Raw genomic sequence first — 14,430 nt, forward strand, 5'->3', positions numbered from 1 at the left:
GTCGCCTGAAAAATGGGTACCCTGTACTATTGTGTAAATGAAATATTCGCGGGCGGGGGGGGGGGGCAAGGACCCAGCCCGCTTTGTCTCTAATGTGCACCCTTTGGCCAAAACAGAACTCGAAAAGAAGCTTTAAGTATGAAGCTCAATGTTCTTTTTGACTGCACGCAAACTATGACCATAAGCATTTTCCTTCTTCCATTATTCCAAATGACTGATAGTCATTCACAAAATGTAATTGGGAAGTTGAGCGCTATAAAAACAAATTTAGTTTGTATAAAGTCGATATCAGCTTTTCCGGTTCTTTCTACTTAAGTATTATCGACGGATTAGTTTTGATCGTTGTACGCATTCTCGAGGCCTCGTGATGAAATACCATCGCGTATTTACGCGGAAGTAAGTGCCTTTATTCACTCTGCAATAGGAAGTTAGTGTCTTTATTCACTCTGCAATAGTTATTAAGTTGATACATTGTATTGTCCTCTGCGGATCCAAGGGGGTGGTTGGAGTGGCTCCCCTCCCTCTTCCGACCAACTGAGGTTAATCATTGACATTGTGGAGAAATCCCAAATTTCCTTCAGTTCCCCGCAAGCTTAGTCCAAATTTCTCATCGAAATGACGCCACAGTTTCCAAAGTCACCCCCATAGATCATTATCATGTTGCGGCCACCGTGATATTTTTTTCATTCCAATCAACGAGGCTGAAAGGAAAAATAGTGTGATTCCTTTTGCCCCCCCCCTCAAAATATAATCAATCAGTACTGTTATTGGATACAGGGATCATGACTGAAATGGTGCCAGCATGATAAAGGTTTATTGCCTGGCGTGCGAGGTCCCTAAGTTGGGCATGTTGTTAGACCGTGGCTCTGCACAAGTGACTGTCTGAACCTCAGACTACATCGTAGCCCATCCCTTTTTAAAATCGAAGCTCCGCCCAAATCTCTGTGATTCATGTACAAAACAAACCAGTTATATGTAGCCTGACCTTGACATCTTTTGCGAAGAAATGCGACATTCAGAACTTATTTTACATGCCACAGATGTAAAATGATGTGTCGAATTGAAACTGTATAAGCCTCTTTAAATTGTATACATATATGATTGGGTAATAGTCTCAAAGAGCATCACTTATGCGCTGTGTTCGGGGAAGAACGTTTGAAGCTTCATTCGCAGATTTCAAACTTATCCATCGTTAAAAATTACGTTTCTGTTTTGTTTTTCGTTATAAGAGGACGCTGTTGGTCCAAAGGTGTCTTGGTGACAGTGTTGTTTTTGATGATACTAGTTTTACCCTATTAAATAGGGTAAAACTTCTGGGGCATCAAGTTTTAAGGGGGATAACAAAAGGGAGCAGGTTTTTTTCGTTCGAGGCCTCGTTCAAAAATTATTTTATTTTGGAAAAAAGATTTTTCATTTGTACATAATTAATTTGAATAGGATGGACAGTACATCTCTGAAGGACGGTGAAAAGTTATGTCCAATTCCAACTATGTGCGTGACAACATTGCAAACATCAAAAAACGAAAAGATCACATTATCACGAAATATCTAGGGCAGGGGCAGAAATGACAGTCTAAAGCATCCTGTAAAATCGTGGCTCCTGGTGTGCTGACATTTAAAAAAAAAAGTGTATTTTTCCAACGCTAGTCGGCCGACCAGTGTTGGAGAAAACGGGCTTTCTTCCAAACTGCTCCTAATTTTCCAAATTTAGTTATTTTGCATTTTCTTTGCAATTGTGAAGGAGTACAATCCTGCTAGACTGATTCTTTGACCTTACAATTCGCCAAAGTCTATAAATTGCCCTGTTTCATCTTAAGTAAGGTCAGGGAGCCAGACTACAAGAACATGATTGGTTTTCTTGGTTTTTCCAGCATTTTCCAGCCCAAAACGTGAAACAAGTCAGTGCATCAATATTTGCTGTAACATACTAATCCTCCAAATCCATTTATTTCTGAAAATTGCAGCAAAAGCAAATGTTGTAATACATTCCCTTTAATATTATAAACTTGAACAAACTCAGTTATACGTGCAAATATTTATGTTGGCAGTCCCGGGGGAATTTCAATGTTTTTCCTTTATTTTTCATAGACTTCCGCAATTTTTTTTGTTATTACTTCCTTTTTAAGTCCCCGGACAACATAGAGTAAGTGGATACATACTCGCTCCGTGTTTAAATAATCCACTGCAGTTTGGCATACGTTTCCGAGAGTGCAACATAGTGAGTCAGTCTGCTCATCTGCTGCAGCCTGTGAAGGTAAGTCAAGTTGTGCTTGAAGAGCATGGAGATATTTAAGTATATGAATAGGATCATTTGCATTTCATGCATTTTGTTCGTTTCCTATAATAAAACGACTCAAAATCGAAAGAATAATGTTTAAAAACAAACCAGTTGAACTTTCAGCTTCGATAAAAAAGCCACAAATCATGCACAATCTTTTAATCACGAAACACAATTTCGTCCATCGCACTCCGTTTTTCTAAGATGAGCCAATTGACTGATCGTTGGAAATCACCTACATTTCTTGATTTCTTCTAAATGACGGCAAGGCAGATGGGTACCAGTGCGATCTTTAATTCAAATAATAAAAAAAAATAATTCGATAGGTTTATTTTTGGGGTAACGCAAATGATCCTATATGCTTTTTAGGAAGGGGTGATTTTCTTTAGGCAAGAAAATTCCACAAAATCTTACCAACTAACTTGTTACAGTTTTAGCCCAGTGGAATACCATACATTAAAAAACAGAGAAAAGATGTACACATTTTTTTTTTTTGGGGGGGGGGGTGTCTGAGCTATAGCGCTTCCAAAAATATAGTCGCCGTTTTATATTTTCAATTATTGTGCAATTCCTAAGTCAGCACCCGGGACATGATTCTCGCTTATTCATTCGGTTAGTGTGTGCATGACGTTGAGTTCCCAGTAGATGGGTAATTTTCGCAATCCTCCAGTTAAACAAAAAATCAGGTGCTCTCCTGTGGTTAGCGTAGTGCAACAAACAACGTCATATTGTACATAACCAGAAACCCACTCTTTGAAAATCTGCCAACTCATATGGAAATAAGGTTTGGGCACAATACAATACTTGAAAGAGAGCAGTTTTTGCTGTTTATTTTTCAAAACATTTTTTTTTTAATTCTACAAATCTGCAGTCGGCTACTTACAAGTTACAAATCTAATCGGAGAAAGAAGCTTAAGTGACAGTCTGAATACTATGGGCTAATAATTGAGCATTTACATTTATATTTGAGTATTGTTCCTCACACTGGGAATAGAATTTATAATTAAAGTGAACTTATTTTCTCTATGCAATACTTCTGTATTTTTATCGATGCGCACTCCGACTTCTCTGACAGTATTTTTCAGTTTGTATAGAATAGGCCTATAAGCCTTTTCGGAGTTCCAGCTGCGCATTCGTAACCCGTGACAACGCGCATTGTTTGTCTCAAATGGCCTTTGACATCATCGCGCCACTGACTTTACAAAAAGGCTGTTTGTGCATTGAGGGTACTGTCAAAGGGCATTTGAGACAAACAATGTGCGTTGTCACAGGTTACGAATGCGCACAGTTGGAACTCCGAAAAGGCTTATTATAACCACAGACGAACAAACGTTTCGTATATAGGGTATGCACAGCCGTTTTTCCACAATAAACGTAAATGCAAGATTTGATCTCAGTGAGGTCATGCTGTGCATCTCTCTAGGTCTGATGACATCATACGCCTGCTCCATATTATATCAGGAAATAAATTAAAATAATATGGGTTAATTGAATGTTCCTTAAAACCATGGAGTTTACAAATTTGTGACTATTAACACACACATTTTACGAAACCCGCTAATTAAACTTATATATTAGCGTAGCCAGTACATTTTCCGAACATATACCACTTCAACTTAAATCCGACAATTAGGCGCGCGCGCATGCGCAGACGGGAGCATTGAAGGGAGGCAGCACAATGCGTGGAACACATACATTTGGATTGACTTTCTCAAAATTACGCTTTGTGGCGCTGTTCATTCATAGAATGGCATGAACCAATCCGGCCAGCGACATTGTCTTCTATGATGATCAAGGGAATGACAAGAGGAAGCGTTTGGCTATTACGTCACTAAACTGGTTGATAGTGTCTTTGTCTATTGTGCCACGTGCCCAATAGTCCCTAAAGTGACTATCCTTCACATGTAACGCTTCACCAATAATGGTGAACAACGATCTTTGGTACTTTGTTATCATACAATCCAAAATAATAAACGAATGCAAGTTTTGTCTCGTTCATCCACGCTGCTGAATAGTCAACAGGAGCCTGATCGTCATACATGCACTCTCTCAATCGTTTGATCATCTGTAAACCATCAAGGTTGTCGATGCTCCACAGGTACATCAAGCCTCCGGCAACCTCATCAGACGCAATAAACTTATTGCCAAGGACACAACGGATGCAGAGATAGTAATATTCACTAGGGTACGCCTTTTTGATGTCGCCAATGAATTTGCCGTCGAGCCTGAACAATCTGACGTTTGAGGAATCCGATGTGGCGAGGAGGAATTCGCAGTTGAACTCAATTGAGCAAGATTTATCATCTCGGTCGTAATCCTCAAAGTCCACACCAGGCACGTCAAAGTGTCTGATGCACTCCCCGGATTCAACATTCCATATTTCCATGACGTGTCCCCAATTGGCACTAATCACGATGCCGTCCCCAAGGTGACAGGAAATCATGTCATTGGCATCACTGACAATTGTCTGCTTACAGACACCACTCTGTGTATCCCATAATCGAATCTTACGGTCGCTGTAAGCACCTGCAACTGTCTTGTCAAGATAGTCCACGTAAACAAGTTTGACATCATCGGAGGTGCTCTCAAAGACGAAACGAGATGAACCTTCTATGGCATTCCAGACCCGTATATCACTGTCAACACATACCTCCCTATCCATGTTTGACTCCCCTGCAATACTCACAATAGTGTCACCATCGAAGAAGAGACGAAACACCTCCAAACGATGCCCCGACATGACTTGCAGCTGCTCTCCAGTCTGGGCGCAGTAGGTACGTATCTCTCCATCCATGCATCCTGCAGCTATGATGCCATTCTTCATTTTCAGTGCTTTTTTGCCTTTACTGATGCCCACTTTGATGATATGTCGACGTGTTCCGCAGGTGGTATCCCAGATATGCAAAGTATCATTCGAGAAACCACCGACAAGACTATTCCCTTCACCAGCAAGGCTGCATACTGTCAACTCAGGTTCAGAGCTCTCATACATGGACCCACTGTAGCCAGCTGAGCCAAACTCGAACGAGACCTCGTGATACCGATTGTTCTTCCAATTACCTTCAAGATGTCGTGCCTTCATGTATATCTCCTTCCATCTGCATGTATTCACCAACCCTGGCCAGTTTGAACCAGTGACAACCGAATCAAAGGCAAAGGTGACACTGTCCCCAACGCCCCCATCCCCGCCATGTTGAGGTGATGAAGGTATGAACGGGGGTTCTTTACAAAGATCAACGACTGCATCAAACTTCTCCCATCGCTTCTCTCGGCAAAGAGGGCGCCATAGAGCATCGTCATTGGTGGCTTCTCTCCATGATCGATTACATAATGCCACGTGACACAGGTCTTCGGCTGAAAGATGTTGAAGTACGAGAACCTTCAACTCATTCGGCAGGTTAGAAAAAGGGTCTTTTGTCGGAACTGACAACGCCATTGCTGTGAAGTACAAAGGGAAAAACAGTGTTGAGAATTAAACCATTTTTGTTATTTGCAGAAGTTGACCAATATATTCTGGTTGATATGACAAACTAGAAAATTACAATTTTTTAAGCCAGTTAAAATTTATGTTTGGGGCGTAAATTCAAACCGATCTTCGTGCACCCAGTTTTTTTGGTTCAACGATAGTACATGATTTGAATGGGCAACAGTGCGTTATATGTTCTCCATATTTTCGTTGATGATAGAAGTGATCAATTAATTGTGAACTGCATTTAGTGGTATGGTTTGTTAAGCCAACGTTCTTCGAGCGCTAAACGAGAAAAAAAATAAAAATTTGATATATGCCTAAATCTTTATCGCTGTATCCTTAATAATTCTGATAGGCCTTATGTTGTCCATCATCATCATTCGCATAGGCATATGCCTGTATAAAACCACGAAGGAAGGAGTGCACGGTCGTTATGCACTGTTTGGGGCTATACTGTCAACAAAGCAAAGTCCGAGACTGCAGTGCAACAGACGTATGCGTTGCAGGTTGTTGTTCTTTGTTATTTTAATTTAGTAACGATGAATAAAAAGGCAAATGGTTCGCCATGGTTATCCAAGCGATACTATTACCATTGCCTTATATAATACTACAGTGTAGCATAGCCTAAAGTTATAGCAATATAGTAGGTCTAATAACATGCACATGTACATGGACATGGACACGCACATGAACATGTACATGCACATGTAAAGATAGTGCGATTAGTGATAAAACAGGCAGGCTTCCGTCATCCCATGTTATATGCCACTTACCGTCACGTCCTTCACACAGTTTTCCATGCACAAGCTTAATAGAAACGATACGTGCAGAGTTTTTTGCTTGTTAAACAGCCAACACTATGCAATACAGGTTCAAAGTAGCGTTGTTCGAAGGTCAAATTTAACTCTTCTATACGGAGGCCTCTGCAGAACGTTAGCGTATAATATTTCATGGTTACGGCTACGTATGATGTATATAAAAATCCATACAGAAAATAAGCAATTTGTTAAGGGTAAGTTTTTATTAGGGCACGAACGAAATTTGCTAATGACAATGGGACAGTTTACACTGCAAGGGTATGTAACTTGAGGTACTAGAGCGACAAACCAACGTGCTTAGATTTTTTTTTTTAATTTTGGAGCTTGGTCATGACGTTGCCTTGTAAGCTTTTATTTGCATACATTTACATAATTCCACGCGGTTTCCCTCCCACTTAAACAGACTATTGGTTTGAGCCAACAATTTTGGGTGAGGTGGCAACTATATAGCCTACAACCAGTTATAGGTATTTTTTGAAAGTAGGGCCGGACCCTGACTAGTTAAGATATAACAAAATAACCTGGAATCACCCCATAGGGCATCATGTTCAAAATGACCGCACATGTGGAAAATTAATTGCGACTCAACCCGACGAAATCAGGCATGTCGTCAGAGCTGCTATTGCGCGTTATACGAGTCTGTTAGCATAATCTTGAACAGTAAATATTAATACAGATTGGCATCCCTTACGATCATGACGGTATTTTATTAGAGTACCAGGCCGGTTCGTGCAACAAAATCACAAGGATAATATTTACCATTTCAAATCATACGAAAGCCCACAAGGGAAAAATACTTCAGACTCTTTTGTAGGATCCAGTCACATACACAATATGTCTGTTGTATTTTTATTTTCATTTTATTATTTTTTTTATTACACTTCTCCACTGGCTGATACCCAAAAAAATACAAGATGTACAGAATCTTAGATTAGAAAATACAGAAAAATTACCATTGCAATAAATAGTTTTAGTGATGTAATTAACCCACCATGAATTACCTCTAAAAGAGACGCTTTCAATACCTCACAACCGGGCCGAATTTAGCCCAAAATCTCTGCTGTCGCATATTCCACTGTTATTTAGTACATCCACACAGTTTCAAATTCAATTTGACACCATAATTAGCTGTTTCAGAGATTATACTCCGAAAAAGCTCTCGTTTTCGTGAAAGTTTTGTTTTTCCTTTTTCCCCTTTTCCCCCATTTATTGTTCTTTTTTCAGACTCCTTTGTTTCTAACCATACACTTTGGCACTTTCGTAAATCCGATCAGTTTCAGACTTGGCACACACTTGTCCTTCTGCCATTCATATTCATGGTATGATCCGTTCCCCGACGACAGATCGAGTGTCACGGGGGGGGGGGGGGTGAAGTTTAATTTGCATTGTCAGCGCATTAATTTATTTCTCCCCCATCCAGAAATGAGGCGACCCATAGAGTGTATAGCAGAGTTTAATCTTTCTTTATGTAAATAGCAATATGCAAATTAATGATTTGGTTGAGTAATAGATGCCATGTGCATTCCCAAGGGCTGGCACTGCTATTCTAGCCTTCACTGTGTGCAGTCAGCTTACATTCCTGTGGGAGTATACATTGGTACTATGTGTACCAGGGCGTGGCCCATGATTTAAAAGCCAGTTTTGCCAGTAATTAACTGGAAGTCTTTCTAATATTAATTGAATAATGTAATAATATTTATTTCTGATCGTACGAATTTGCCGTCCTGCGTTTTATTTTTTGTTCTGCTGTTTTTGTCCACAATGGGAAAAACGGACCCACGGTGTGATAACGTGGTACCATGCTAGATGTGTTCCTCACAGATCAGACAGAGGACTTCAAAGTCTCTTCTAGTGTCAACAGCCCACGTGGCAAATCTGATCACTTCGTGCTGTCATCAAATCTGACGTATCTAGAGAAATACAGATCTCTGCCAAGCAGGCGTGTCTGGAGGTACTATGATAACCAACTCTGATTTCCTGTGTAATTTCCTTGCTGAAGACTCAGATTTAAGGGCAAATTATAATTTTTGAGATTTGTCATTTTTTCAACCTAATTCTGCACCGCTCATGTTTTTTTTTTTTTTATTGACGTTCATTTTGCTTTGTCTATGGACAATATCTTTTGCAATCACAAAGAATTCTAAGCCGACAAACGTTTCGTATTACATCAGGAAATGACAACTTCATTATGGGCGAGTTGAAAATTCAGTAAACTCACAGGGGGGGGGGGAGGAGAAGAAAAAAAAGGCTGAGTACACAAATTATATTAAATGATTACAGTTTTCAAATGAAGGAAATACACATTTACAAATTTGACAAAACCTGAGAAACGATATTAAAGGAATATTGCAAAGAAACACATACATTGTACAAGCAAAATATTAGCCAAAAATCCACTAGTTTTGGTTCTAAGATTTTCATGGTTTTATCTCTTCCAAGTTTAAATTGAACGAACCTCCACTGCATGCAAGTTTGAATGATTTCTTCAACTCGAATTGAAGCCCTGATGAGAATCAAATTCATCGTATATTATACGATGAATATAACATTCCTGACTTACAGAAAGGTCGAACAAGCAAAAGGACGACCAGTCAGCGTCTTTTTCTCTAGAATGATAAAGAGGATGACGTCGCTAAACGCATTGATAAATACTGTGTACGTCTCGTGGCCCAATAGTCCCTAAAGTGACGATCCTTGCCATGCACCTCTTCACCAATAATGGTAAACTACGATCTTTGGCATTCGGAATAGGTTCACATACTCCTCCTTATCGAACTCATCCCACCGAATGTACGCACGTTTGGTCTTGTTTATCCACACTGGGTTATAGAGAGCATGGACGTTATTGCCATACAAGCCACATTTCAACTCAACAGTGGAGAAGAACCTAAACCATCTGTGATATTTCAAGTGTATAACTTGGAAGTTTTGTTGGACTGATCGAGGTAGACTGATTGTGGTGCAACGCAAGCAAGCTTATTTGACCTTTCCAGTGACCTTATCTATGGAGCGCCTAGTAGCACAGAATGACACATTGTGATCTTGCATGTAATGGAATGCCTTGGATACAAAATGAATGGCTATGAATACTACACCATCCTCAGGGTCGTCAATGCTCCACACGTACATCGGACATTCAGAAACCGTATCAGCCGCAATAAACTTATTTCCAAGGACACAACGGATCTCAAGAGCGTACTCCTCATCATCGTACGAGTTAGTGTTTCCAATGAATCTGCCGTCGAGATTGAACAATCTCACATTTGACTCCTGCGTTGTGGCGAGGAGGTATTTAGATTTTGTTCTCATACCCCTCCTTATCCATCTCAACATGCCGGACGAATGCAAGTTTGGTCTCGCTCATCCACGCTGCTGAGTAGGCAACATTGACCTCATCGTCATACATGCCGCATTTCAACTGTTTGATCAACTGGAAACCATCATCAGGGTTGTCAATGCTCCACAGGTACATCGGGCCTCCAACACTACACTCTTCAGACGCAATGAACTTATTGCCAAGGCAACGGATCCCAAGGGTGGGCTCTCGGGCATCGTACGACTTTGTTCCTCTGATGAATTTGCCATCGAGATTGAATAATCTAATATTTGAGAACTCCGATGTGGCAAGGAGCAATTCGCCGATGTAATCAAAGATCGATGATGAATCGTTTGGGTCCCAATCTTCAAAGTGTACACCAGGCACGTCAAAGTGTCTGATGCATTCCCCCGATTCAACAGTCCATATCTTCATGACGTTTCCACGATTGGCACTAATCACGATGCCGTCCCCAAGGTGACAGGAAATCATGTCATTGGCATCACTGACAATTGTCTGCTTACAGACACCACTCCGTGCATCCCATAATCGAATCTTACGGTCGCTGTAAGCACCTGCAACTGTCTTGTCAAGATAGTCCACGTAAGCCAGTCGGGTGTCATCAGAGGTGCTCTCAAAGACGAAACGAGATGTACCGTCTACAGCATTCCAGACCCGTATATCATTGTCAGCGCGCACCTCCCTATTAAAGTGCCAGTCCCCTGCAATATTAACAATGGTGTCACCATCGAAGTAGAGACAAGACACGGCCAGACGATGCCCCGACATGACTTGCAGCTGCTCTCCAGTCTGGGCGCAGTAGGTACGAATTGTACCATCAAGACATCCTGCAGCTATAATGCCATTCTTCATTTTCAACGCCTTATTTCCTTCACTTATTCCCACTTCGATGAGATGACTACGTTTTCCGCTGGTATCCCAGATATGCAAAGTATCATTTGAGAGAGCACCGGCAAGACTATTCCCTTCACCAGCTAGGCTATATGTACTCTAAAATCATCAGGTTCCGAGCTGGTATACGAAAAGTGCCTCTTGTAGCCAGCTAACTCAAACTGGAACGAGACAACGTGGTAACGATTGTTTTTCCAATTTCCTTCAAGATGTCGTGCCTTCATGTATATTTCCTTCCATCCGCATGTATTCACCAACCCTGGCCAGTTTGAATCAGTGACACTGCAGCCGAATCAAAGGCAAAGGTGACACCGTCACCAACGCCCCCATCCCCGCCATGTTGAGGTGATGAAGGTATGAACGGGGGTTCTTTACAAAGACCAACGACTGCATCAAACTTCTCCCATCGCTTCTCTCGGCAAAGAGAGCGCCATATAGAGCATCGTCATTTGTGGCTTCTCTCCAGGATCGATTACATAATGCTGTTCAATATGTGGATTGACACAAGCCTGTAACAGTAACGAGCAGTGCTGCTTTATTAAATACTCCAGAACGCATGGAACACAGGGATGGCTGGGCTAAAACTACGGTGCACTGTAATTGTCATGTGATCCGACTAATGCCATAACAAATGCCACGTGACACAGGTCCTCAGCTGAAAGATGTTGAAGTACGAGAACCTTCATCTCATTCGGCAGGTTAGAAAAAGGATCTTTTGTCGGAACTGACAACGCCATATTGCTGTGAAATACAAGAAAAACAATTCGAGGGTTGGACGAATGTTATTTCTTGAAGATTCTTTTTACCAATTTATAGAACAAAACGCTCACTGTTTTTAATTCCAGATAGACTTAATGTTTGCCTCAGACGTTTAATACGGGCATGGACACAATGGGTCATCATGGGTTATGTGTACATTTATTATATGAATATTAGTGATCAGTATAATGGTATCATTGGTTGTTTGCCAACATTCTCCGAGTGCTAAGGGTGGACAAATACTTGTTTTAAAGTAGACCCAAATACCGCTATGTCCCCCTTTATGCCCATGTCGTCTATCATTATCATTGTCATAAGTGTTTACCTTTATAAAACACAGTGCACCGATCGTATACGAATATTGTCAACAGAACGAAGTCCGATTAGGCCAAAAAAAAAAAAATACTCGGTCTCTTGTCAGACCAAAGTTCCGGAATTGATGCGGCGACGCGGCTTTTTTTTTCAAGCTTGGATTGTACAGATCAGACAAGGTGGGGTACTATTTTGCTTTTTTTGGTGTCCTCATGTACATTGGTGTCCTCCATAATATGCCTTGGTGCCCTCGATCATTTGCCTTGGTGCGATTTCCCATTCCTTGGTGCTGTTTGGTAAAAAAAAATTGAGGAGGTGCGGCAATAGAGGGCGCTGTTGGAGTTACCGCGGAACATTTTGGAAAAAAAGATTGACGCGCATGATTAAAATCGACGCGCGCGCTGACCAGAGACCGATTTTTTTTGGGGGGGGGGGCCTTATGCTATATGCAACTACATAAAACGCACGCTACGTATCTCAGAGGGTGTTCTTTGTTTAAGTTAAGTTACAACAAAGAATGCACAAACGGTTCGATCATACGTGGCTGTGATACAAACCCTTGCATTCTATGCATTAAAATAGGCGAACAAGTTCAAACCAATCCCAGTTTAAAATTATGGTGACGGTTGTGGTGGCCATTACTGGGATGCTTCCATGCCTGAATGCCTACCTGCATGTATATAGGCGGATCCAGAAAAACACTTTTATTGGCCCCCCCCCCCCCCTAAAAAAAATTTGGTCCCAAAAAAAGTAGGTCCAAAATTACGGCTTGGGGTTTGGGGTCCGCTCAAGGGCCCCGAATTTTTTTTGATTCTAGATGCGCTGTGGTACTGGTGCGATCTGAGGCAATTTCTGACCACTTTAACCAATTTGTTTTTGAGGAAGTGATGGTGGTGTACGCAGTACCGGAACAATAGGAGGTACCCCACAAGGAATGCCCACCGACTTGTGGAATTTCCAAGGTGGGTTGATATGTCGCAAATGGAAGAGTTTTAGAAAAGGGATATTAAGTCCGAATTTCAGCCCAGGACATTAACTCTGGGTAAAATAAGAGCATTTTCACATTAGGGGCCATTCAGAATTTTCAATGTTTTAAAATTTCGATCTTTTTTCCAAATTGTGGGTGGTTGGGTCAAGCTAAATAATTGAAAATCGAAATTTACTTTCCATGGAAAAAGGATAAAAAACAAAGAAAGATAGATCTTTTGACTTGACTGAACAACGCGCAAGCGTTCCGATATCGCGATGCGTGTTTCTTTTCCAACTTGGTCCCCTGTATGTACTGTACATGTACGTCATGTACGTGTATATAGACCCACTGTGGCATGAGAGGGAGGTGGTTTTTCAGTAGACTTGGATGCCGGGCGTTTCTAGCGGTTAGGCCGTGCAGAGGCAGTGTACTAGATCGGCTCTATAACACGCCGCGGGTGTCGATTACCAATCACTATAAAAACTGGACTATTCAACCACTGGACTGCAAGACTACGAGGACCGCAGCCTGTGATGTGATGACTGCCCAAACCTGATATTTTTCTTTCGCTCGTACCCCCGCCCTGCAAACAGGGCAGGGGGTACGAGGGGATGTTTTTCTCAGCTACCTCACGTGACAGGCACAACCTCGTATGTCACATGTCATCCACCTCATCCAGAAATAGCCCCATAAATGTGGCCAATTTACTGGACTGCCTCCGTAAATAAAGGCCACACTGCCACCATATACAAAAACATGTCGAACTTTGTCAAATTTTGATTTTCACATTTAGGCTTAGTTTGTAGTTCATTTTTGCTTTAGAAGCACACTCACCCCCTTTATAGGCTAATTAGAAGGTGCTGACTTTTTCAGATGTAAAATTTCATGTTGAAATTTTGATACGCAAACGTGTGCAAACGAATCTGGAAATTTCACAAAAAGAGACACCTGAAAAAGGCAGCACTTTCTGATTAGCCTATAAAGAGGGTGAGTATGCTTCTAAAGCAAAAATAAACTACAAACTAAGCCTAAATGTGAAAATCAAAATTTGACAAAGTTCGACATGTTTTTGTACATGGTGGCAGTGCAACCTTTATTTACGGAGGCAGTCCAGTAAATTGGCCACATTTATGGGGCTAATCCAGAAAATGACAAAACCACGGTCATCTTTGTGGCTTCCAAGACTGCAACCTGTCTTTCCAAACAGCATATCAGCTGGTAAAACACAAGAAAGCTGAAGGCCACCACTGCAAAAGAGGAAGACCGACAACTTCACGCCGTCACTGAACTAGACACACATGTACATGTACATGGGTACACATGTACATGTACATGGGTATACATGTACATGTTCAAGTATATGTACACACTGTACATGCAAGTGTACATGTACATGTTCAGTTTTTTATTAATCGAAATTAGGGGTGGGTGGGTGGGTCAAAATAATTTGGAAAAAAAGTCGAAATTTTAAAACATTGAAAATTCTGAATGGCCCCTTAGTGTGCGACGTTGCAAAATTTTAGTACGCGAGAAAAAAGGAAGTGCCCCACTTCTATGCCTATGTTAAGCGTGCGTGTGCTAACACAAAATGAATGG

General features: G+C 41.2%; 1 protein-coding gene across 1 annotated transcript; it reads right to left on the bottom strand.

Annotated features, from left to right (window-relative positions):
- Window positions 1–3,527: 3,527 nt before the first annotated feature.
- On the bottom strand, window positions 3,528–5,714 carry LOC119742477 (F-box/WD repeat-containing protein 7-like). The gene has a single exon (XM_038218411.1). It carries the CDS (start codon window positions 5,712–5,714, stop codon window positions 4,191–4,193), a length of 1,524 nt encoding a protein of 507 aa, XP_038074339.1. The 3' UTR covers window positions 3,528–4,190.
- Between the last annotated feature and the right edge of the window lie 8,716 nt (window positions 5,715–14,430).

This window comes from Patiria miniata, unplaced genomic scaffold (assembly GCF_015706575.1).
Source record: "Patiria miniata isolate m_02_andy unplaced genomic scaffold, ASM1570657v1 HiC_scaffold_6, whole genome shotgun sequence".
Classification (NCBI taxonomy): domain Eukaryota; kingdom Metazoa; phylum Echinodermata; class Asteroidea; order Valvatida; family Asterinidae; genus Patiria; species Patiria miniata.

Coding starts and splice junctions, on each gene's coding strand:
- LOC119742477 (XM_038218411.1), bottom strand. CDS start 5,714: ATGGCGTTGTCAGTTCCGACAAAAGACCCTTTTTCTAACCTGCCGAAT.